This window comes from Zychaea mexicana (genome assembly GCF_025766255.1).
Source record: "Zychaea mexicana strain RSA 1403 chromosome Unknown BDB00scaffold_88, whole genome shotgun sequence".
Taxonomy (NCBI): domain Eukaryota; kingdom Fungi; phylum Mucoromycota; class Mucoromycetes; order Mucorales; family Lichtheimiaceae; genus Zychaea; species Zychaea mexicana.
Genome location: NW_026516751.1, coordinates 154,568 through 179,210, shown reverse-complemented (window position 1 = coordinate 179,210; position 24,643 = coordinate 154,568). Strand labels below are relative to the sequence as shown.

Below are 24,643 nucleotides of genomic sequence, written 5' to 3'. Positions count from 1 at the left end.
TCTGAGGAATCCACAACACTCACGGATTACCGCCACACACACGGGCACAGGAGCGCTTCGAGAGAGACAGTGGAGCGTGCCGTATCGCTTCTCCTCCGATCTTACTGGCTACGCTAGTCTATACACCGACCGCGGGAACGAGAATGACAAAAAGCACGTACTCTGTGTGAAATGTTGGCCGCTTTTTTTCCCTGTAACTTTGGTATAAATACCCCCAACCCATGATCCCCTTCCCGTTTCCAAATCCGATACCCCATCAACTTCTTACTCTCTATTCACTAACAACCGATGGATAAGCATCACGACGACGACCAGAAGCCTGAAGTGGTGCATGCCGATTCCGTGACACCCGATGGTAGTTCTGGTGATGCTGAAAAAGGTGTCGCGCGGTCGCGCCCAACATATGTCAAAACAAAAGAAGAAATCCGATACATTCGCAAAGTAGGATGGACCTTTTTGCCATTCATGACAACCATTGTCATGGTTCAGGTAATGTTTCAATCACGCTACTGTGTAAAATAGCCATCTTTTCCCGATATTCGTCCAGCGGATCAACAAAATGTCTAAATATATACGCATCCTCTCTCTTCTCCTATTGTAGTTTGCCGATAAATCTGCTCTTGCCATTTCCGCAGTCCTTGGCATCTACGAAGATACAGGGATTGGAGGATCTGAATTCAGTTGGCTTGGAAGTATCTTCTTCTTGGGCTATTTGGTTTTCCAGATTCCCAATCAAATCCTCGTCCAAAAGTTCCCTATTAGTCGGTATCTCGGTGTCGCGATCGTAATTTGGGGCGCTGTGAGTAATTGTGACACGGATTTTTCTGCTGCATAACATTTTGCCATTGTGTCAATGTTCCCGGTCCGCTAACTGAGAAAACAATTATATAGGTCATGATGTTTACGGCTATGGGTAACAACTTCTCAGAACTGGCAGCACTTCGATTCCTTCTCGGTTTGTTTGAAGCAACGTGTCTACCATGCATCTATATCATCATTGCCAATCTGTACAGACGTGAGGAGCAGACATTGTATTTCGGTATTGCAACCATGTGTCAAGGTATTGGCTCTGTTCTCGGAAACTTTGTGGCTGTAGGCATTTCAAACATGGGTAACCGTCGCGGTATTGCCATGTGGAGGTAAGATATTAGAGGATTTCTTTTATACTTGGCTGCAATGATGGAGCTAGGAATACAGGAATTAAAACCGGAACCTTGTTGTGTGAAATTATAGATGGAACCATCTTATCTTTGGCGCCCTTACTGTTACTTTGGGTATCTTGTGCTTCTTCTTCCTTGTTGACGGTCCGCGTTACTGGCTATTGCGTCTGACCCCCGAGGAACATGAAATCGTCGACCGCCGAACCAAAGACAACGCTGTCATCCGCACCAAAAAGGTCAACTGGGCTCACTTTACAGAAGCTTTGAAGGAATCGCGCCTTTACCTTATTTTGCTTGCTGCCATTGGTCTGAACATGCAAAACGGTGGTCTTTTGGTCTTTAGTGCTCAATTGATCAGTACACTCGGTGATTTTACTGTAAGTGTTCTTTTTCTTTCTTCCCGTGGTTTTCCGCCTTTACACATACGATCAAGATATCCAGTTTACTAAAACCAAATGCCTAAATATTTAGCCTACCGAGTCGATTCTGCTCAAAATCCCTGGTGGTGCTTGCGCATGTCTTTTCAGTTTGCTCGGCTCGATACTTGCTCGTAAAGTTGGTCAGATCGCCTATGTCGGTATCTTGATGTGTCTTATCAGTGCCGCAGGATGCCTCATCTTGACCATTGTTGTGGACGGCCCCGTTAAGTTGGCAGGCTACTACCTTAGCTGGGGCATGTCTGGTGCTAGTGCGCTGCTGGCAGCCACGATCGGTAACAATGTATCTGGTTATAGCAAGAAGATCTTTTACAACAGTGTCTATGTCGCAGGCACTACGATAGGCCAATTTATTGGTCCCCTTTTGATGTTGGAAAGGGAAGCTCCCCGTTACCTAACTGGTCCCATCGTGTTCACCGTTGGCAATATTGTTGCTTTGATTTGCTTCATCATCAACCGATGGACCATGGCTCGCGAGAACAAGCGACGAATTGCGAATCCCCCAGAGAAGGAGACGGACGTTTCATTGGGATTGACTGATATCGAAGATCGCAACTTTTTGTATCGCCTCTAGTTCTCTTCCCTTTAATATATACACATATTCTTTCTTTTGTCGTTTCTATATATATTTCCTTATCTATCTAAATGATTTTGTCAATTGTAGATTAATGTTTATTTCTATCATTTTACCATATTTTTTCACACTTATTCTTCGTTAAATGTAATATAAAGTGATCTGTTTCTGTACACTCGTATCCTTCATCGGTAACACGAATTCTTCTTTCAAGTAACCATACATGTTTGCGATGCGCTTTGGCCAAGTCATTCTATAAGTACTACACATTCTATAAGTACATTCAAAGGCTCATAAACACACTATTATGTTAATATTTACAGCCCAAGTAGATGCAATCGATGAGAGAGTAAAGGTGTTGTGTACAGTATATGTATGATAACTGGGAAATTGTGGTACTGGCAACGAAAGGTAGCTTATCTGATTACAGGCATGATACAACTTTTAGCCGAGACCTGACTCGAGAAAGGATTTTCAAAATTGCTCGTGCTTTACTCACAGTGACCGGCATTAAGTTAGCGCAGCAACAAAATGGATATTTGGAAACCAACTGATATACTGTGAGAGTCAAATATGAGATGCTTTTTATTAGATAAATCCCCAGCCCTTTATATACTGTTCGAGATGCTGTCTAGACTTCCATTTGATAAATTGATGGACGAATCGCGGACATGCCGGTTGTCTAGGAAAGCTCGATATTTGTCATTTGTATAATTACATAGTCATCTTTCTCAAGTGCGAGACTAAGTGGGCTATTCCTATTAGTGTTAGCTGTTACTATAGTACCGTCCTCTAACCATGTATTAAAAGTGTCTCGCACAGTTTGTGCGTGTGCAATTGGTAAATCATACTGTCAACGTCAGGATGTCAATAGGTCTCACTTCTGCTTCAGGTAGAGTGCATAGCGCTGTTGGATGAAAACATATGTATTGGCGATGAAACAAGGTTTTGTGCTTGCTGGTAAATTATTTGGCGCGGGTTGACAACTGTTTGCTTTTCTTCCTATTGCGCATTTGCTGATGCAGAGAAGTTGTGTTAGAGACCGGTAATACTCAATTCCAAGCTCAGGAGCAAGTACACGCCTACTGAGGCGGGTAAATCCTTATCTGCAAGTTTCAAGACACTGACACAGAAACAATGTGTAAGTTCTTTGCTGCCATAGTCAATAACAGGTTCTGTGATCTGACTCTTATTTATGACAAAATGATATCTTTTGGCTAAATTGAAGTCTATCTACACCTGGTACCAAGTGTAGTCCCCGCCTGCCAGAGTTCTTGCAAACCATAACCGCTGCAAGTCATCGCAGGTAAGCCGAAATAACCATTCCCAGTGGTCTTCAATTGGTAATCTGTGCACCTTGAGTTGGACTTTGAATGCGTTTTAAGAAAGACTTGATGGACTCGTGGACCTTTTTGTTCTTGCCGCGCAGGGCCCACCTCGGATTTGGAAGACCGGTAAATTTGTGGGTACACATGTTTGTTTCTTGCACCCAATTTTTGTTGAGCTGCAATTTGTTGCATTGCCATTTGTTGTTTGCGTCGCCTTCGCGGACGATTGTTGTGTTGTTACCGCATGTGCTAGGGCACCAAGCTCATTGTTGGTTGGTTCGTTGGTCAATGCATACATCATTTCGGCATATACCGTGTCCACGCGTTGGCGGAAAAATTGATCCACCTCTTCGGATGAGGGCTAGCGGACATATCTTTGGTAATGCCCCCGCTTGTGCACCAGATCCACCATTGTTGTTGGACACCTCGCCACCTTCTTGGACTTGGCCTTGTTCGGGGCTGCCAATGCTGGATCGCCATCCCGGATTACCGGATTAACCAGAAGAGAGTCGCCCTAACAATATCTTCCTGTTGGGTGCCTAGGTAATCTTGCATGCCTGTGAGCGACTGGATGGTAATAACGAACTGGACAGGTTGAGTACAAACACGAAAAGTTATTGGCAATGCGAATAGAAAAAGGGGACGACTCACTGTAAATAAAAGTGATTAATGTGGGTTGCTGGTATGGTGCTGATGATGTATTAACTATGTTGGCTCATCCGTGCGTGGTGCTCCTTCTATCGCATCATAATAGTAACGAAGATGATGGGGTGGATTGAGTTGTCGGACAATTCTCAAGGGAGTGTGGTTTACTACAACAGACCACCTTCTTTTATTTTGTAGCCATAATGACAAACCACTACAGTGGCGCTGACTGACGAAGCTATAGCAGCTTGTATTAAAGAATTCAGAAAGCTCCACTGCAACAACAGTATTAATGGCGGTGGAACTGCTACTACATTGCCACTGTTATCATTTCAGTAGTAATTGCCATCATCAACACGGCATAAGATAAATCCCATCTTCAGCACCATAATCAACGCATCAACAACCACAAACGTCATCGTCACCAGCGGGTCAAAAACGGGCCTTACGAGGTGACAGGGAAGCATGACAGTAAGGTAGCTGGAGGTGCGAGTAAGAATAACGACAGTAACAACTTAACATAAAGAAAAGGAGGAGCTCCACTTTGTTACGAAGACTTTGTGAAACTTTAACGTAAAGCGCGTCTTGCAGTATTTTTGCACGCAATGAACCTCCATTGTGCTGTGCTTGTAGTTGCACATCCCATTTTACAGACCAAACAAAGCCATCAAGGCAAAGAGAGAACAAGATTTTTGTTACAAAAAACTGCCAGCGAACGATTTATTTCCTGAGCAAAGGTAGTTGAATAGAATAGCTATTGAAAGTTGTTGAAACCGTGGAACATATACAACTCAAAATGAGGAATATATGAACCACAGAGGATGTTTTCGGGTTGTTGTGTCATTGGGCAAAATGATAAAGGTATTACAGTGCCGTTAGTTCTTCCCAGAATCGCCCCAATCAAGAAAAAAAGCGAGCGCGCAATGGACCGTTTCTTCTGTATTTTGATGATTATGCATGGAGCTGTTGAACTCGTTGCTTACCTTTAACCCTACACTTCTGTTGAAAAGGTGGGTGCATTAAGATGTGCAAAGAGGATCGTGCGCTTAGGCCTGGGCCTTAAGCGAGCGGAAGTACTTGGCAACTTCCACAAGGTTCACCAGGGCGGCTTCGGTCTCTGGCCTGTTATTACATACACATCATTAATATATATTGTCTCCTTCACTAGGAGATACGGCTCCCATCCACCCAGGATTACAAACGCTTACCATTGACGCGACTTCAAACCACAGTCAGGGTTGGCCCAGAGAAGGTGGTCGGGAATGTACTTGAGCATATCGGCAAAGCGCTGCTTCATTTCCTCAACGGAAGGCACACGAGGCGAGTGGATATCGTACAAGCCAGGGCCAATCTCGTTGGGGTACTGCTTAGTCTCGAAAATCTTCAACAGCTTCTCATCAGACTTGGAGTTTTCAATGGTGATGACATCGGCTATAATAAAAAGCAGTAAATATTAACAGACCAGCATTATACAACTGTTACCACCCAAACCAGTAAAGATAAAGACATACCATCCAAAGCAGCAATAGCATCGAAAATATCGTTGAAATCAGAGTAGCACATGTGGGTGTGAATCTGGGTTTCATCAGTGATACCAGAGGTGGCCAAACGGAAGCAGGCAACAGACCATTCCAAGTAGGCATCCCAGTCAGCGCGGCGGATGGGCAAGCCTTCACGGATAGCAGGCTCGTCGACCTGAATGCAAGGAATACCAGCGGCCTCAAGATCGTTGACTTCATCACGGAGGGCAAGACCAACCTGGGCGCAGAGATCCTTGGCGGGAATATCATCACGGACGAACGCCCACTTCATCATGGTGACGGGACCAGTCAACATACCCTTCATGGGCTTGGAGGTCAACGACTGGGCATACTTGATCTCGTCGATGGTCATAGGGCCACGACGGCTGACATCACCAAAGATGACTGGGGGCTTGACGCAGCGTGAACCGTAGGAGACGACCCAACCGTTCTGGGTAAAGTCGTAACCATACAACAAGTGACCAAAGTGCTCAACCATGTCGTTACGCTCGGGTTCACCGTGGACAAAGACATCCAAGCCAACCTTTTCTTGGAAGTCGACAACCTTCTTCATCTCAGCCTTAATGAAAGCATCGTAGTCGGCATCGGACAATTCACCCTTGTTGTGCTTCTGACGAGCGACACGGATCTCCTTGGTCTGAGGGAACGAACCAATGGTGGTGGTAGGGTACAAGGGCAAGTTAAGCTTCTTGACCTGAGCCTCACGACGAACAGGGAAGGGCGAAGCACGCTTCCAGGCAGCGGTGGGAATCTGAGCGACACGGTCACGGACTTCCTTGTTGACAGTCTGGGGCGAGGTGCGACGCGACTCGACAGCAGCGGTGTTGGCTGCCAAAGCTTCCTTGACAGAGTCACGACCACTGTTCAAAGCCTTGGCAATGGTGACGATTTCCTTGCACTTTTGAACGGAGAAGGACAACCAGGAGAACAATTCGGGGTTAGCCTTTTCGATCTTGGTTTCGAACTCGGTAGAGAAGGGCGAGTGAGCGAGCGAGCAGGAGGGGCCAACAAAGACACGGTCGCTACCCAAAGCAGTGACAGCCTTCTCAGCCAATTGAATGGACTGCTCCAAGTTGTTGATCCAGATGTTACGGCCATCGACCAAACCCAACGACAAAACCTGCTTCTCACCGATCAAGGGCAAGACCTGTTCCAACTCCTCGGGAGCACGGACAAAGTCCAAGTGGAGACCATCGACGTTATCCTTGAGAGGGTAGATGTTGTTCTCGACACGACCAAAGTAGGAGGCAACCAAGATCTTGACAGCGGCAGCATCCTTCAAGGTCTTGTAGGCCTTTTCCAGGGCAAGCTTGGCCTCGGCATCCAAGTCAAAGATCAAGACGGGCTCGTCAATCTGGACCCATTCGGCACCGGCTTCAGCCAACTGCTTCAACAACTCGACGTACAAGGGCAAGACCTTGGGCAACAACGACAAGGTGTCGAACTGCTCTTCGGCCTTGGCGGGCTTACCGAGCTTCAAGAAGGTAACGGGACCAACAAGGACGGGGCGGGTCTGGATACCCAAAGCCTTGGCAGTCTTGTATTGCTCAACAGCACGGGGGTTCTGGAGCGAGAAGGCTTGGTCGGCCTCGAATTCGGGGACGATGAAATGGTAGTTGGTGTCAAACCACTTCTTCATTTCCATGGCAGGAACATCGACCTTGGCGGTGGTCTCGGTGGCGGGCTTCTGCAGACCACGGCCCATGGCAAAGTACTGGTCCAAGGGGTTGGCAATGTTCTGGTAGCGGGTGGGGATGGCACCAAACTGCTGGGCAGTATCCAAAACACGGTCGTACAGAGTGTACTCGCCAGAAGGAATGTGTTTAAGACCCTGGGCTTGCTGCAACTTCCAGTGGGTGGCCTGGATACCTTCAACGCCTTGACGGAGTTCGGCCTCGGTGATCTTGCCAGACCAGTAGGACTCGACCAACTTCTTCAGTTCACGCTTAGCACCGACGTAGGGGAAACCGAGATTAGTAGCGACAACCATTTTTCTTGAGATTGGAGTAGATAGAGAGTGTGTGTGAATATGAAAATTCAGAGAATGAGAGAGAACGAGAAAAACACCAAAAATGCCATCGTGCTTGCTTGCATTTATATCAGTGCGGGAAGCAAAGCAGCTAAAAAAATTTTCACCTGCTGAGATGAGATGCAACGCGAAAAGGGCCAATCAGATTAGGCCAGAATGGCATCAGCTGGAAGTGCAATACGTGCATTTTGCATACACACCCTTAAGTATCTCTACGCCCCGTACTCAGGAGTGGTGTATAAACACATCTTAAACGTTGGCTGGCCGGTGTGGTAATCTCATGGAGTTCCAGTCTGGCTCTCATAGGAATATTGCTATGTACAATGAAAGTTGGTTTTCTTTGAAAGATTTGCCACCAGGGGAAACTTGCTGCTGTTGTCGTTTCGGCGGAGAGACATTTTAGATCAAATAATAAACCTTATTTTTTGCCCCATCGGTCGGTCATATTAGACTGGTATTGGGCAATTGAAGAAAAGGAGTGGTGAAGTTCTTACATATCTCGTGCTTATAAATACAGCCACCAACATGACTACTAGGTTTATAGCGCTTACTTATATAGTGATGATAAATCAGAACTGGTTGCAGGGAATGTGCCTGCCGGCTCTCCTGTCAACCTGAGGAAGGGATGGGACGGTCTTTTGGGAACGCAAGTCGGTCTATCAAAAACTGGATACGATCCGCTCCATTATCAAGATGTGGAACCAAAATTGCGGGTCTTTGTGTCCCCAACTGCTGACATTTCAGTCGACCATCAATCAGGGAGGCTTTCTACACGGGTCAGGCCGACTACAGGTAGATGCAATACGAGGATCTTTCTTTATTGTTTTACATATACCAGGAACTTGGCTTGATTAATAAACAAAATGGTGCCCATACGAGGTGATAAAAGAGAAAAGTCTACATCTGTTCTAGTTGTGATTGGATCGTTAATATGGATATACAGAAATTTGTGGGAACTATAGTTACAAATAAGCAAAAAGAGGATAGAAAGGAGCGCATACGATGTGGTGATGATAACATGAAAAGGCATGCAATGAAGGTATAGGAATTACCGAATGAAAACAAAGGAACTAAATAAATACAAAGGCTTAATGGGATAAAGGTGTGTAGACGTAACCCATATATTTTTCATTTCAAGCTTAGAGAAGCAGAAAACGTTGACCCAAGTGATAAGCGTGGCAGTTGTGGAGGTGTTCCGACTTGTTCTTGTTCTTGTCGCTGTTGCTGTTTCTCCATTGACTGTGGTGGAAGCAAGACATGACCGTGCTGTGGGCACGTACATACAGGTGCGCTTGGCTCGTCGTCGCTATCGTCAAAATACCGCGACCCTGTCCTTGCACAGTCGTCTTCGTCATATATCCCTTGTTCATCGTCCTCAGACGGCGGTAATGGCGGCAATTCAGCACGTGAATAATGGTTGTGTACATCTGCTGTATAGCTTTTGCTACCTTGAGTATTGTTGATGTTGTTTACGATATGAGTAGTAGGGCTTTGTGGCTCTTCAGGTAATGGGACTGCGGGTGGAGGCAATGGTGGTGCACGGGCGATGCGTTGACGATAGAGAGCATAGCTTGTGCGAGGAGATAAAACGCTGGATGATGCCACAGTGTAGGGTACCGAATTGGCCGACACGCTATGAGGCGAGCAAGCAAACGATTCCTCCACCAATGCTACCGGGCTTGCCTGTTGTGGACGAAGTGCGATCGCACCTGGCAAGCCTGGTGCTGGCGAATACACGGGTGATGGTGGTCGTGACAAAAGTGACAGCTCATCTGCTCCTGAACCTGTTGTCACGGAGCTTAAACTGGTGGCGTCCATGGTTGATACGGACATCTCGTCGTCGCCGTACACATCCTCGTCACTATCATTTTCGTACTCTTGATTCAAGACTTGGAGCCATGGATCGACGACGCGAGCAAATGCAGGTATTGTTGGTGGTGGTGGCGTTGGTGCAGCAATTACACCCTGCTGCTGCTGCTGCTGACGGCCTCCTCGTCTCTGTTGATGATGGTGAGATGTATAAGACCGGCCATTGATACCAGAACTAGGTGCTGCACGACTTAATACACTGCCATTTCTACTGGAGCTCGCTACCACAGTTGCCTGCAGCAGGTGATGGCGAGAGGCGTAACTAGGCTCGAATCGGTTCATCCACATGGCTTTGCTACGCAACAAGTTTCGATCCACAAGAGGTAATGCTTCAGAGCTGGCGATACTGTCGCGGCGTGATGATGATGATGCAGCGCTCACTATGTCGTCAGATAAAGGACCACGATTCAGCATCGTGTTGGCCAAGGCAGTGTTCACGGCAAGGTTGGGTATAGGACGTCGCATGGGCGAGCGGGAAGGACGTTGTGGTGGATGCAGTTGTCTTCCAGTGGGTGACGGTGGTGGTGGCGAATTGGGCTGGCTGCTTCTGCCGAAAGTGCTGAGATTCGACGCCGAGGCTGATCTGCGGATGGAATTGGGCCCGCCAAAAGCAGAGAGCGAGAGCGAAGGCGATGCTGGTTGGTTGCTGGTACTGTTGGAAATTTCTTTAGTGCTTTGATAATTATGGCTACTGAGGTCGATACTAGAAGCCGCCACAGATAGTTGCAAGGCCGGCCCAGCACGTGAAGCAGGCGGAACGATTGTCGGCTTGCTAGTATTGTTGTTGACACTCAATGCCCGCTCGCGTACGCCCATAAAGATATTTCTTTCACGTGCAATATCCGGTGCCACTGATGAAATAGACGAAGTATCGTCTGACGAGGTAGCTGTAGACGTGCGTCGATGGCCCTTGCCAATATCATTGCTGCTACTAGTTGCACCATCAACCAATACACGAGATGGGGTGAAATGCGGCAATGTCTCCATACGGTATTTCGGAAAGTTTTCGATATCATCCCCGCCACCGCCCACAAGTGCTGAGGCTGTAGGCATCATCGGGCTATTTAGTGGTGAGCTGCTGCTGTTTTTGTAGGGTAAAGAGGTGATAATGACAGGTACTTTCGCGCGAATGACGTCGTGTTTCTGGCCGAATTGAAATATCACCTCGAGCTGGTGGTAAATGGTCACTGTGGGTGATTCAATGCCGTATGTTAATAGCTCATCAAGCTCGTGACGTACGACGACAAATCGCTTCCATGCTGAAATAGGATTATCCTCAACCGAATGAATAAATGCTGATCCTTTACGACGTGTGAACTTTACGCATTTTGGGTTGGTGCGCATGGCGTCTGCATAACGCTGACCAAATACACTGGATTGCACTTCTTTCTCCATAAATTCCAAATTTGCATCCGATTTTGATATCGTTTCACACCTGCGCAAAAAAAAAAGAAATTTAAAGTTAGAGTTAGAGTTTAGAGAATAGACCCAAGAACGAAAAGCAAGAAACATTTTGGAAGGCAGAGGAGGAGCAGCTACATAGCAAAGAATATGCTTACCTGTAAAACTCGACTTGCAATAACTGGGTTCGCACAGAGATGACCGGCTTTTGATCCGCAATGCATAGGTACTTGAGTGCCACAGGCATCGATCCTTGCTCCAAACAGACAACTCTCGGGCAATCGATTTCATAATGAAATTTGCCAGGCACTGTTTGACGATACACTCGCGAGCCTACCAAGGGTGAAAGCTCTTTGCACGGCAGCAAGTGGCGCAAAATAACAATGGGATACTCTGCCGTGATGGCTTTTTTACCCAAGCCCAGCGATATCGCTAGCTCAACCTTGTAATGGATAGCTGCGCGTTTGATCATTAACGAGCGTGGATAGACGTTCGGAATCTGCAATTCCCATGGAATTGTATGTTCGCCAGGCGGTAATTGGAAAGTCTTTTTGTTGTCGATGACCAGAGGTGCTTTGATTTTCGGCAACAGGTTCGTCTCAATGTCCAAGACAGTGCCACCGGAATTTTTCAGGCATATGCGTCCGTAGCCTTTAAATTTGATGTGTATGCTGCGTATCTTGACGGCTTTGGAGACTGTCAACTTGACAGTGCCCTTTAATGAGCGTCCCATTCCTTCTGGTTTGGCAGGGCCGATAAAGTCAAGGTAGCAATGTTCAGGCTCAATCTCAACATGTTCGAAATTATCTTTCATCCTCTGAATGGGGGCGCGTGTGACGAGGAAGCAGGGTGAAGAGAGAGAGAGGAGGACAAAGAGGAGGAGAAGAAAGATAGCACAGGACAAGGCGCAAGAGAAAGAGAGAGGTCGATAATAATAATAACAGCAATCCTTTTCTTCTTTTCCACTTGTTACTGCTCAACGTTTACGATTATCGTTTTTGGGAACGAGTGGGCTTTGTTCAGTGTGTTCTGTGCCACCAACTGCGAGTTGGTGTCCTGTGCGACAATCCCTCCCCTTCCCCCTCCCCCCATTTTTCTTTTTCTTTCCTGTATCGTATTTGCCCGTGTTTTACAAAGACTCTATTCTTTGGTCAATCAAGTAGATGCTCCCGTGGATTCTGAGAACTTCGGTTACCGTAGATATATACACATTCATATTCAAAGTCAGCATCATAGTACTGTATGCCCTAACTCATACTTTTGCTTATTCGGTAAAGACGCTGCAGCCATCGTATCATATGCGACACTTTGCAATAGGTCGGCTATTTAGGTACTAGTTAACTTTGATAACCCTATCTTTTGGTTATGTCAGCATCTGTATCGTGTAAATAGCAAATACAGAGACTCCACGCTAATAATAATAAAATGCTGAGAAAGTGTTTGATAAGCGTTTACTATATAACACTCGTTCCTGAACAACAAGAGCTGTCCAATGCTCCGGGAAATAAATTTCGATCAACACGTTTCCGAGGTGAGCGCACCGTGTATAGATCGGTGAGAAAAGAGGCTCAGCCAACCTTATATAATATATACACTTGCGCATTGTCCGGATAACATATACTGTACATACAAACCTTTAAAACGACGTGCTGTACTTTCACTAACAAAAGGACGGTATTCATGTTAGATATATTGATTAATCACAAGTCTATTGTTGCTATATCATATTCTCCTCCATTTAGAGTAAGGTGACATCACTTTGCTTGTTGATGGACAAGGGAAATCATAACATAGGACATATTCTCACCATTATATGAGACTCGTTCAAATTTTGCTGTGCTTGCCCACACAGCAGCTGATGATGACACCCTTCTGTGTAATAGTGCTACACCCATTTGTATCTTTTCCCGCGTCTCAAGTTACTACGGTTCTCATTGTTGCTTTTTTTGCTACTGGGTTCCTCTGGTATGTCGTGCTACGTTGCATGGTATACATACAGTACCCATGAGTAAATGGCTTCTTTAACGAAGTGAAACACGACTTACCTATGCAATAGTTAACCGAATATATCGCGAAAGACACGACAATATTGACAACATCTCCTACTGTATTATGTCGTAACGTGCTGGCGGCGCAAGGAAATTACTTTGATGTGTGCATATTATAGATACTAATAAAAGATGGTTCAGATGGTTTTTTGTGTGTCATATTACCTGATGGAAAACTGGACGCATACCTATTAAAGTAGTACCGCGTCAACAACAAAGATCACAATTAATGTTGGATTCTTGAAACACAAAGTGACTGTTATGATTTCTTGCTTAAAAAAGCAATTAAACATTTGATGCGCATATTCAACAGGAACAAAAAACAGGATCAGTTGCCATTTTAAGCTCCAGCTTTTCCGAGCATCATCTTCGCATCACTTCTCTCCCCCCCCCCCCACACCTGGCGATTGGGCTGCTCAATATAATAATTCCTTTCTATCCGCTTGTGTTAAGCACTCTTTGAAAGAGGAAGAAATTAATGATCCGGTAATTGGGGAACTGAGACAGGTCCAATTGTTTTTGCTCGATTTAATAACATTAACTTTTTAGTGCCAATATGTATAACAAATTTAATTGAACTCTCATCCAAGTCCAGAAAAACATTGCTCTTAATAGGAAGAAAGCTGTCAAAACAACTATACCTTCTTGCTAACTATTAACAAAGGACGTGGAACTTGTCTTTGCTGAACGAGAGCGTAATATTGATGGCGTCAAGTGTGTGGCAGAATTCAGAAGATATACACATTTCACCAGATGATTTCTTAGATTTTTTTTACCGTGGTGAATGTGCTTGTGATGATGATGGTTACATCCCTTACCTTACAGAAAAAAGCTTATTTGCTCCAGCTATGCCGATCACTTGGCTGTTCTTTCTTTCTATTGGTCCAGCATCGTACGATATTTCACCGGCTTCGGATTGTTTTTGCGCGCAATCTCGTTTTAGGCAAGTCTGAAAGTGTTCGGAGGTCTGACGTAGTAATATGAAAGCCAGGTTCTTGGGTCAAGCGTCAATGCAGCAATATATTCTTTTTAAGACATCATAGAAATGAAAACACACAAATTAATATGACGAAAGCCTCTGTTTTCTGAAAACAGAAATTTACAGTGGCCGTTGAAAGCGAGTCTTAATACCTTTACATCAAGTGTCGTCCTTATCATAAACAGTCCATCAGAAGACTTTTAACAGTTCTGAAAATGTATAAAGATGGCTTTATTATTTTGAAAGTCAAAAAAAGCTGGTAGTCAGGAGGGAGATATGGAGTTTAGGAAATAGTTGTTGTAGTATTGTGTCGTGTCTCCTACCGCATCCAAGCAGTCAAAGCAAATCTTTCCATGTTGGATGGCAACACAGCATGATCCACTACACCACTGAGAAAAATCACCAATCGACCCAGCATAGGTGCCACAGTCCGGTCAGCCGCATCTGTCATTCCATTGCCCTCGGATCGACCGAAAATCTTGAGCTCGCCACCGTCCCGCTGCGTCCATCCCGGATTCAAATACATGATTGCAGTCACCCGGCGTTGCTGTGTATCTTCCGGGTCATCGGTAGGGAATGCGTCACGATGTCGTTCGTATCGAGCGCCATTCTCGGGCTTATATTCTGCAAGCTGGTATTCTGTCTTGCCGCGCAAACGGATCATCCTTGATAGGTCGTGGTGGAGCGGACCATTGAAGAAATCGAGCACTTTTTGTAGATTAGGTGAGTTTTTGGATCCATTTGGATCGAGCCTATTTATGATTGTATCATACAAGAGCGTTTAGAAAAGTAATTCCCCGGTTACCAGGCAACACACAGCCAGTAGCTCATAAAGGTAGCTTAGCAACACATTTACCATGTAATCCAATCGTCGCGTGCTGTGTGGTCACGGAACGGGTCTTCGGAATGTGCAAGATCACTAGCTCGGGTAAATGCACCTTCCTTGGCCATTTCTTGTGCCTCCTCACGAGCACCTTCATAATCGAAATAGAGTTAAATTCCCTTCTATTACGTACCATTTTTTTGTAGCTTACCTTTCAGAACGCTCAAGTCAATTAAACCATCGACAGTAGTCCATCCATGGCCATACAGGTCTTCAATCGCTTTACAGCCTAGACACTCGAGTTTCCATGTCGGACACGTTGCTTGGGATGCAGTCGTATTAACTTCTTTATAAAACAGTCGTTGGGCAATATACAGAGGGTTTTCTTGCTCGTCCAGGTATTTCAAAAGCTCGTTTTCGTCAATTTCCTCCACTTCTTCCACTTCTTCCACTTCTTCTTCTTCATTGGGATCGTATTCAAAGTCTGAAGGCAGATCGCTCTTGTTCTCCGGGAATTCGGGTAATTCGTTGGGATCAGCCGTGGTGGCTGCTGCTCGTAAAATGCGTGATTCTAGGGCATCGCTCATTGTGGTAAAGTAATTAAACCGTAGTCGTCGTCTGGGGAATCTGTGTCAAAACTGTCAAAAAGAGATAAAAAAAATATGCAAACGCGATTATTTTTGTTTCTGATGGTAATTGTTTTTGAATGGCCGACAGGCAATAGCCAACCAAGCTTTAGGGCTTTGTTTCAGCAGATCGTCTATATATGCAGCGTCGTAAGCTTCAAAGACCATTTTAGGCAAAAGCAGAACATGTATTTGTTGGTTAGCAGAAATAATTATTTATATCAGCTCGCATCCATGGATATAATATAAATGCGCTGCAAGTTAATCATTAGAGTTGGTCATTTCAGGATTTTCTATTTTTTGCAGAACCTAAAGTAGGCACAACTCGGGCTGACGATGGCTATTGCTACTTCTCGCTTCATAATTTTTTGGTTAATCTTTAGATGGTGTTCCCTCTACTGCATTATAAATACTAGCTACGAAGACGGTGTGTCAAATGGTTTGCGTCGTACGTATCAATCTCAAAGTAGTCTGGTTCACCACGCACAAACGTTGTCCCGAAGTTCGAGAAGAGTTCTGTGGCACCTTTTGCGAAGTTTTAACACATATCATTAAGGTATTGTAACTCACAACCCATATTTTGGGTGTTTATGAACGGTTCAGACACAAGCTATCCAAATAATCAGCAGCACGTACATGCTACGGAAGAAAGTTGCGCGTTGAGATTACTAAACAAAACTGACAGGATACATACTGTAAAAAGGAGTGATTCGTCACATATTCTATCATTCCCACTTTAGTGACTCCCCGTTAAGATCATCCTCAGATAGATTCAACCCTATTTGTGTCGACCTTTTGATGGCAACCTTAAAATCCAAGTAAACATGGATTCTATATAAGCTCACTCGCACTTTTTTCAACCCTTATTAGCTTGAGCCCTAGTAGGACCCCTTTTGATGTTGATCTTAACGGGGGACCACTGTAGCAGCAATCTCCTCAAGTACATATATCATCTTTCTTTGACATGAAACAAGAGAATAATCGACACCTATGTATAAAGGAAACTGTTTAGAAAGTATCATCGACTTCTTGTTTATTGTAAAATGCAATGATGGCGAAACAGTGTAAAAACGTTGGTCGCGGATCCGTGCATCTGCTACGAAAAGGCTCATGTTCATACTACAATCTAAGTTCTCCATAGCCACGTAGCATCCTACATCTAGGGATTGGTGGTAATGAGCTTTTGTTGTCGTCGAGCAAAAGCACAGACGAACATACTGTTGTTCGGCTTGATAGTACACTATGCGTGCAACAAACACTCAGGCGGGGCATTGCATTAAAAAGAATCACGGGATCATTGCGGTGGCAGTGAGCGTGGATCTACTTTCAGGATGAATTTTTTTTTCTTATATCCAACCTAATCACGAATGAGCACTTGGGGTAAATATCCCCTTTTATTGACTTACTAGAGTCATTGAAATGCTGCGTGGCATTTGCTAATCAAACAGTGCTTGTATTGCAATTGCATACAAGGAGTCTTTCAATTGCTATTAGAATCATTGCTTTGGAATCATATATCTCACACTGCTGGTTGCGGTAACTGCTTGTGTATAAACCAGAAAGAGAGAGATATCACAAGGCCTAGCTACTATCCAGACACGGTAGTACTAACAGCGCACATGACTTGATGAAATGCTGGACCCTTTTTTTTCTTTCGATCTTTCGAAATGTGTCAGACAATTCCGTCTTGTTCGTTTGAGGAACCCAACAGCAAACATTGATACTTACAATAATTTCATCAACTGATGCAGTATTTAGACAGTGTCCTTGCCACACTGTGAAATAAAGGATGAGCTAGGAACAAGGACAGCCTTTTGCCCCAAAGTAGTGATTATCTCACCCAACAACATCATCGGGGTGTTTTTTTTCGTAAGGTTCGCGGAGTGGGGGTGAAAGGAAGTTTCCCCGCCTTTTCTCTCTCTCTAAATAAGTAACAGGCCACACCCGGATCCAGCACTGGTTTTTTTCCTCTATCTTTTCTCACGCAAGAACAAACAAGTTCTATTAGGAGGAGGATTACCATGGAAGCCATCGATGATTTTGCCAATGAGAACATTGCTCGTTCATTAGCCTATACCGTGCTCGAACACCGTCAGCAACACGACTTTTCGGCTTTGGCAGCTATAGGGTCTAAACTGTTATGCCAACGGATACAGTTTCTCAGACCGACAGCAGCACAACAAGCCAACAGTCAACAGGACTCTGGACAGTGGAATAGTGTTGTACAATGGCAAGAAGACGACTGCCCACAAGTCATTGAGACATTATGGTCGGGCGATCAACAGGACAAGCTCTATCAAAACCCGGTGTATTACAAACGACTTGATGCCGAAACGCTCCATGCCATGGTCGAATTCGCATACCAAGACAAGACCCACTATGCAGTCGTGCTGACCTTGGAAGAAGGCGGCGGAGATATCTCTGAACTAAAGTATCACAACACCAAGGCTTTCTCAGAACTCGAATGGCAGGTTGTCAAGAAGAGTTGGCCAGAATCATTGGAACAGGCGGAGCGGGAGTTTGTCAACAAGATCACACATCATCCTCCGTCCACCGCTGCTGCATTGTCATCTCCGAGTCCAGAGGTTGGTTCGTTGTTTATGTGCTTTTTATATAAGATCCAAAGGAAAAGGATAGAGAGAAACTAATACAAAACATCAAATTTTTAAAAAAAGACAAAGTCGCAAACAAGAGAAGCTCCTGATGATTATTGGGGCGGTGGTTGGTCATCGTCAGAAGACGAAGGAGACGACGAAAACGATGGCCCAGTCCAGATCAGATCACGGTTAAGTGGCGAGAAGAAAAGAGCACACAGCGATAAAGGAAACGATTCTGAAGACGAATATTATGCAAGATGGAGTCAAAATCCGGGCACACTGACGCCAGGCATTAATGAACAACCACCACCGGAAGTTAAACCTGCTGCATCATCATCATCATCGTTACAAAACAACATTGCCATCAATGGTGGTAGCTCGTCGCGTACGCTTCAACCTTTTACCGTCTTTGAAGATCTGGATCCGAAATACAAAGAGATAGAAAGGCTCGAAACGCAAGAAGAATACGACAATTCATATAATCCGCTCTATACCGTGCCCAGTGTTCCTGATCTCATGGATGCCCACCATACGGCCTTGGCTGAACTGACACAAATGTTGCACGATTCGCTACCGAGTGGCCAGAAGCGAGGGGCATCCACTGCGCCGGTAAAGATTGATCCTATACCCAAGATTGTTCGATCCAGACAAAACAGTGCCCATCATTTACCCGGTGCATTTCCGAGCAGTAATGGTGCTCCTACCGAAGTAAGCGCTACAACAACAGCTGCCGCACGGACCACCGATAATGCAATGTCACAATCATATGGGCACGAGGCTGGACGGATGTTATTAGAGAAGAGTTTAAGGGCTTTAGTTGGCGTGGGTAGAATGCTTGGGTTTAAAGGGTCTGAGATCTTGTCTATAACAGAAAAGATTATCAAGGAGGAGACTTTCTCATAGTATATGGCTGAAGGCGCGGAGGGCTGTTTATTGTATGTACTTCGGAGCGTAAATCACTGTTTTGCAAAGATAGTGTCATACTTTCCGTTGCCATGGCAACCAGGGGATCGCTGGGCCGAAATAAAACCCTTGTAGTGTATATCAATGTTGGATTCGTACATAGAAACGAAAGGAACTTCTACAGGGAACCTATACACAAAGCATATACATAAGGAGCATTGGCATGGAATAATATCGGTGTCGGTTTATTCCTCCCGCTACAGATAGAACGCCCAAACACAGCCCGCTCAGTGGTTGCAGGCACATATCCTTCTTATCCCTCACTTTTTATATTCGTTTTACTTGAGAAAAAAAATTCTACGGTGTATACAAGTTATGCGCGTGCGTGTGTGTGTGTGTGTGTGTGTGTGTGTGTGTGTGTGTGTGTGTGTGTGTTCGTCAGTGATTTTAAATGGTGGCATTCTCTGGGTTCGCATATACATTTAGTAAATCCATTTTAAGCTCTTGGTCTCCTCGTTCTCCATCAATTGGGTCTTGCGTTCAAGGATATCCAGAACCTTGTCCTTGACACCCTGCTTGCCGTTGCGGTCGCGCAGGAAGTACTCGACAACCTCCTCGCGGCTCAGGGCATAGTTACCGACATCGGCAGCTTCACCAGTGACAACGCGCTTGACGTCGTCTTCGGAAGGAAGCATATACTTGCGGTATGGGTATTGCTTGTAATCCTTGGGGGTCAACAGCTCCAATCGCATTGGGGAAGGAGAATCAAAGTATTCTTCCTTGATCTTATCTTCCTTGATGTCATTAAGTGCCGAGGGCTTCCAGTTGGGCTTGGATCGGGTGACAAGAGTCGCGTTGACGCCCTCTGCGAAGTCATGGCCTCTCTGTTACACAGATACACAAATAGCATTAGCTTGAATCCGTTTACCGCCGATAAACAGGAGCACAAGATACCACTAACCAAGAACTTTTGAACCAAGTGATATTCCATCTTGAAGCACTGGCCAAGGGTGAGTGTGGCGCCAGTGCGCAACTGCTGCAAGGTGATCTTTAGCGAGGTGGGAGAAACGCCCTTCAAGAGCTTCAGGGTTTCCTTGCCCCATTCCGAGTCCTCCTTTTCAACAGCAGCAAAGATCTCTTCAACGGTGTCGTATTTGAAGCATCTATTCACGGTCATTGTATGTATAAGTATCACTTGTACCTTATTCATCGCCCTTCATTTCTTGTCAATTTTACCTGTCAATAGCAGCACGAACATCACCGCCGAGTGAGAAAGGAGCTTCCTGATCCATCTCTGCAGAGAATTCTTCAATAGCAGTGTTTATGACATCGTGAGTAGGGTTGTCAATTTCGGAAAGACGAGCTTCAAGAGCTGCGAGACGCGACGAAGGGACATAGTGCGTGGCAACACCAGCGTAGCTATAGTATAATGGATTGTTTAGTGAAATGTAATTTCTACCTTTTTAAGTTCCACCCTCTCAAAAGATAGAGGATCCTTACAAGACATCCGAAGCCTTCAAGCGCTTGCCAGTCAAACCAAGGTAGATACCCAATTGGCCATCCAAACGTGGCAAGAAGAAACTGCCAGCAACTTCAGGCAAGAAACCAATACCGGTCTCAGGCATAGCGAACAAGGTCTTTTCCGTGGCAACACGGAAAGGTGCATGAACGGACAAGCCAACGCCACCACCCACTAAAAGGTACCCAAGTTATTATCTTTTTTCCAACAAACAACTTGCTATCCCAAACATAACCCTCGTGTACAAAGATACATACTGGTAATGCCATCCATGATAGAGACGTAGGGCTTCTCCAAGTTGCCGATAAGATGATCCAACTTGTATTCGGCTTCGAAGAACTTAATGGCATCTTCGTACTTGCCCTCGGCTGCCAAATCAACAACGGCTATAGTTTTCAAACAGGAATTGTCGGTCAGCAAATATAGTTTAGGAGCACAACAGCAGTAACAGAACACAAACTTACTCTTAACGTCGCCACCAGCGCAGAATCCCTTTCCTCCGCTGCTCTTTAGCAGGATAATTTTAGCCAAGTCAGACTTTTCCCACGCCTGCATGCTTTTACGTCAGTATAACATTCAAACGGCAGATATAGCAATACATAGACGCTGTGTATGTGTTTTGTCGCGATTGAGAAACGAAACTTGCCTGGAGTTCGGGTGTAATAAGTTCGACCATGTTCAAGTTCAAAGCATTGAGTTTCTTGGGTCGGTTCAAGACGATTTCTCGGACGCCCACGTTCTTTACTGTAAGCACTTCTTCCTATGAAACCCATTTATGTCATACATTACTGTCAGCTACTCCTGTTTTTCTCTTGTTCTGTATTCTAACGTCCGAGTTTATCTTTTTTCAATGAGAGTATCGTTTGTAAGTATATTACCTGAGCACCACCAGCAGTACCGGCGGTCGTTGACATCTATCAAAAGCCATAATTCGTGTTAATTTGATAGTGTTCGAATGGTTATCCACTAGCGTTGTGTATAAATGACGATTTTTAACCTGATTTCTGGGTTGTGCTAACCAGTTATTCATTGTTGACAATCGTTTGCTGGCGACTGCGGTTCTGTTTCGCATAGGAGTCATTGCCAAATTACGAGTTCCGTTTGCAGCTGTGCGAATAACGTTTAAACGTGCAGTGGTGGGTGTGGAACGTTGAAGCTGGAGACCGACGCGTCGAAACATATGAAAAGATATTACGTGAAAGAAAAAAGTCGACAATGGGGAAAGTTTAGCCTCTAATATTTGTAAGTCACTTACCTAGCGTGGTAAAACAACAAAAAGTTGTGGATCGGGAATTGTATCCCAGCTTGCCCTATATTTCCTGCTTTGACATGATATGCCCGGGCAAACAACTGTTTTCAAGAAATTGGACTTACCAAACTCCTTTTTCTATCTGCTTAAACTCGACATGATGGCCCGATTGTTACTTAGCGACGCTTAATGGTCGTATGGTAGCTAGGTAGTAGAGCACTCCATTATGTACTTCAAATTTTTAAGCAAAGTACGATCATCATACACCTTTTCACTAAAGCAAAAACCTTTGAGAGATTGATTGGAGCTAAGAGATCCTGTGAGATTGTGCTTCCTTTTCTAAAATCAGTAAAATGCTTAATGAAATCCACATGATACACTTCCTTGTTGCTTAATATTCTTACACGTTCCAAACAAATTAGTTAAACCATCCAAGCTCATGTACAGTTTAGTATGTAACTATATACTAGAAACATTTACGATTGGCTTGCATGCAACTCTTTTACAAAAAAAAAGCGCGTATCATAGAATAACCATTAGACAAAAACTGGGAGAGGAAATGCTATGTGCATTTTCTGGATATTACTAATTATCTAATATTTAATGCAGAAACTGGATTGCTGTATATATTATGTACATATTGCTTCTCTTGTATAGCTCGCCGAATGTAATATAATCCTCTTCTTTGTCCTCCTTAACGCGATATGGTTACTGGACGTGGAGGAGGACTACTGCTTATCCGAGGACTTATTGGTAAAGTTGGAGACTTCTGAGCAGCAGCCTTTTCAAGTTCAGCTACAGTTGGTTTTCTAGCAGCAGAGTTTCTACGCCGTCTCACGAAACAGACAAAAATAGCTGCGCCAACGATGGCTGCAATAATGACTATAACAATCACAGCAATAAGCCATCCAGCAATAGTGTTCGACTGTCCTGGGCGTCGGACTTCAGGTCGAGGCTCGGTTATGTTGGCGTAGGGCGGATCAACGGCATTATTCACTAGCTGATACGATACAAGGCTTTGGAGCGAACCTTGGTAGTTTAGGGACACCTCGTTCTGTCTATAGTCGCTGCGCTCATCGAAATATCGATCTTCATAATCGGGTCCACCCACGATCGCTCCATACAGCACATGGGCTGTTTCGCCAGCATCAATATTTCGGATACTCGTGCCACCCGAAGCGCCTGCGTGATGTGGGTTTTGCGGTGAGTTCATGTGAACACCGATAACATAGGGAGTTTTCCTATATATTTACCAGTGTATATGTATACCGCATTGAAAGTTTGGAAATCAAGGATTAGCATATTATCTTTTTAGAAAATAAGATTTTCTTGCTGGTTCTTTTTGCCACACGTTACATAGGATTGTCGCCAAGAACATAGTTGAGCTGAGCACGCGCGAATTCGTCGTATTCCGAGGTTTCGTCCACTGTGTGACTAAACATGGCTGCCAAGAACGCCATATTGTTTGCGATAACGAGAGAACTCCATTCACTCTGGGATCCACACCACAAAAGACCACCTATGGTATACGAGCATGGACCTCCGGATCGATCATTGATAATTGTGCTGATATAATCTTCTGCAGCATCCTTGTATTTATCCGTGCCACTGTCATCTACTGCTGCACCTAACACATACATTGCACCTGTTTGGTCATGCCAGTCCAAGATGGTGATTTGTTTGGTTCTGAGGGAAAACTGGTCAAAAAAGTTTGACGCCTTGTCCCGATACATGGTATTATTCGTAGCACGGTACAGCCATAAGGCGCCATAGACGAGCTGGCTAGAGTACGTGGATGTACCATAGTAGTCTTGTGAGGCTTCGACCGAATCAGAGTACACTTGCCATGGTGTTGCGCTTTCGGCAAATGTGTATAAGCGCTCTGCATGAGATAGGAGGGTGTTTGCATAATCTTCGTCCGTGGCTCGCAGTAGTAATGATGAAGACGCAAAAGCGGCTGCTGTTAGAGCTGCGGCGTCTGTGCCTGGAGACGATTCATCAATCATGAACGATGGCCGTGGTGTTGGAATACCGCTGTCAGGCCCTGCATTGTAAATGTAGTATGTACATATAATCTTTTGGTTAGTATATTGTGCTCTATAATGTGTCTAAAGGAATATCAACAATGAGCTTACCCCAATAGTTATTATCCACTGATCCTTCGCCGACCTATTTGAAATCATTATCGTCAATGAAAATGAACTGTTTGCTTCTTTTAATTCATCAAAGGTTGTTTTTTCTTACCTGCACAAACAGGACGTTGTCTGACGGATGTGCCTTTATTAGCCAATCTGTACCCCATCGAATCATGTCGTGCAGATGTTCAGTCTGGCCGGCACTCACATAACCATCGTACCACTCAAGAGCTCCCCACGCAATAAGAGTCAGCGTGTGAGATAGTGGAACGGTGAATTTTAAATAATTGCTGTGGTTTACATTATAAGAATGCTTAGACGTAGCTCTCTTTTCTTGCTTTTTTTTTGAATTATAAAGGTGGCATTACATACCCTGCATCGTAGTAGCCACCCGTCAAATCAACGTTGTTGTCGGACCCATCTTCAAGTCCCGAGTCGTGTCGCCTATAAACATATAATTTAGAGTTTGTTGTTGTTGGCATAGCCCAGATCAGAACAACGCGTCGTAGCGTAATATACGCTAGTGGCTCTCACGATGTACCATTCTACTCGATTGTTGTCAGGTAAAACACCACTTCGTTGTGCCTCGAAAAAATAGAGTGAATCGTTTAAGAGGGCCGTATAATATGGATTTTGCGCGTCGATTGGAGCCGCGAAATAAGACAACAAGAGTAAGAACAACAGAGCTATGCTATTAGATGGTATCATAGTCGCTTCTGGAGTATACGCAAGAATGGAGAAAAGAGCAAGAAAGAAAAGAGAAAGGAAAAGATATCACGG

At 44.8% G+C, this 24,643-nt stretch overlaps 7 protein-coding genes across 7 annotated transcripts; 2 read left to right on the top strand and 5 right to left on the bottom strand.

Moving 5' to 3' along the window:
- Positions 1-288: 288 nt before the first annotated feature.
- Positions 289-2,171, top strand: BDB00DRAFT_770717 (major facilitator superfamily domain-containing protein; the record flags this gene model as incomplete). Its single annotated transcript, XM_053119905.1, has 5 exons — positions 289-489; positions 602-799; positions 892-1,139; positions 1,234-1,537; positions 1,632-2,171. The coding sequence occupies 5 exons, from the start codon at positions 289-291 to the stop codon at positions 2,169-2,171; spliced, it is 1,491 nt and encodes a 496-aa protein (XP_052975701.1).
- Positions 2,172-4,753: 2,582 nt separating this feature from the next.
- Positions 4,754-7,735, bottom strand: BDB00DRAFT_843390 (5-methyltetrahydropteroyltriglutamate-homocysteine S-methyltransferase). The gene is made up of 3 exons (XM_053124960.1): positions 5,656-7,735; positions 5,353-5,575; positions 4,754-5,266 (listed from the first exon to the last, which is right to left on the bottom strand). The coding sequence occupies exons 1-3, from the start codon at positions 7,673-7,675 to the stop codon at positions 5,191-5,193; spliced, it is 2,319 nt and encodes a 772-aa protein (XP_052975700.1). The 5' UTR covers positions 7,676-7,735; the 3' UTR covers positions 4,754-5,190.
- Positions 7,736-8,490: 755 nt separating this feature from the next.
- On the bottom strand, positions 8,491-12,057 carry BDB00DRAFT_618135 (uncharacterized protein). Its single transcript, XM_053118039.1, has 2 exons — positions 11,143-12,057; positions 8,491-11,018 (listed from the first exon to the last, which is right to left on the bottom strand). Exons 1-2 carry the CDS (start codon positions 11,796-11,798, stop codon positions 8,843-8,845), a joined length of 2,832 nt encoding a protein of 943 aa, XP_052975699.1. The 5' UTR covers positions 11,799-12,057; the 3' UTR covers positions 8,491-8,842.
- A 2,181-nt stretch (positions 12,058-14,238) lies between these two features.
- BDB00DRAFT_981146 (uncharacterized protein) lies at positions 14,239-15,539 on the bottom strand. Its single transcript, XM_053129979.1, has 3 exons — positions 15,046-15,539; positions 14,868-14,985; positions 14,239-14,763 (listed from the first exon to the last, which is right to left on the bottom strand). Exons 1-3 carry the CDS (start codon positions 15,419-15,421, stop codon positions 14,331-14,333), a joined length of 927 nt encoding a protein of 308 aa, XP_052975698.1. The 5' UTR covers positions 15,422-15,539; the 3' UTR covers positions 14,239-14,330.
- Positions 15,540-17,481: 1,942 nt separating this feature from the next.
- On the top strand, positions 17,482-18,960 carry BDB00DRAFT_770651 (uncharacterized protein; the record flags this gene model as incomplete). Its single annotated transcript, XM_053119900.1, has 3 exons — positions 17,482-18,037; positions 18,155-18,372; positions 18,496-18,960. The coding sequence occupies 3 exons, from the start codon at positions 17,482-17,484 to the stop codon at positions 18,958-18,960; spliced, it is 1,239 nt and encodes a 412-aa protein (XP_052975697.1).
- A 381-nt stretch (positions 18,961-19,341) lies between these two features.
- On the bottom strand, positions 19,342-21,743 carry BDB00DRAFT_843383 (ClpP/crotonase-like domain-containing protein). The gene is made up of 8 exons (XM_053124959.1): positions 21,358-21,743; positions 21,126-21,239; positions 20,944-21,028; positions 20,737-20,865; positions 20,461-20,653; positions 20,197-20,379; positions 19,922-20,123; positions 19,342-19,844 (listed from the first exon to the last, which is right to left on the bottom strand). Exons 1-8 carry the CDS (start codon positions 21,391-21,393, stop codon positions 19,443-19,445), a joined length of 1,344 nt encoding a protein of 447 aa, XP_052975696.1. The 5' UTR covers positions 21,394-21,743; the 3' UTR covers positions 19,342-19,442.
- Positions 21,744-22,249: 506 nt separating this feature from the next.
- Positions 22,250-24,643, bottom strand: BDB00DRAFT_843379 (Six-hairpin glycosidase-like protein). The gene is made up of 6 exons (XM_053124958.1): positions 24,405-24,643; positions 24,236-24,307; positions 23,973-24,153; positions 23,864-23,897; positions 23,085-23,772; positions 22,250-22,969 (listed from the first exon to the last, which is right to left on the bottom strand). Exons 1-6 carry the CDS (start codon positions 24,569-24,571, stop codon positions 22,423-22,425), a joined length of 1,689 nt encoding a protein of 562 aa, XP_052975695.1. The 5' UTR covers positions 24,572-24,643; the 3' UTR covers positions 22,250-22,422.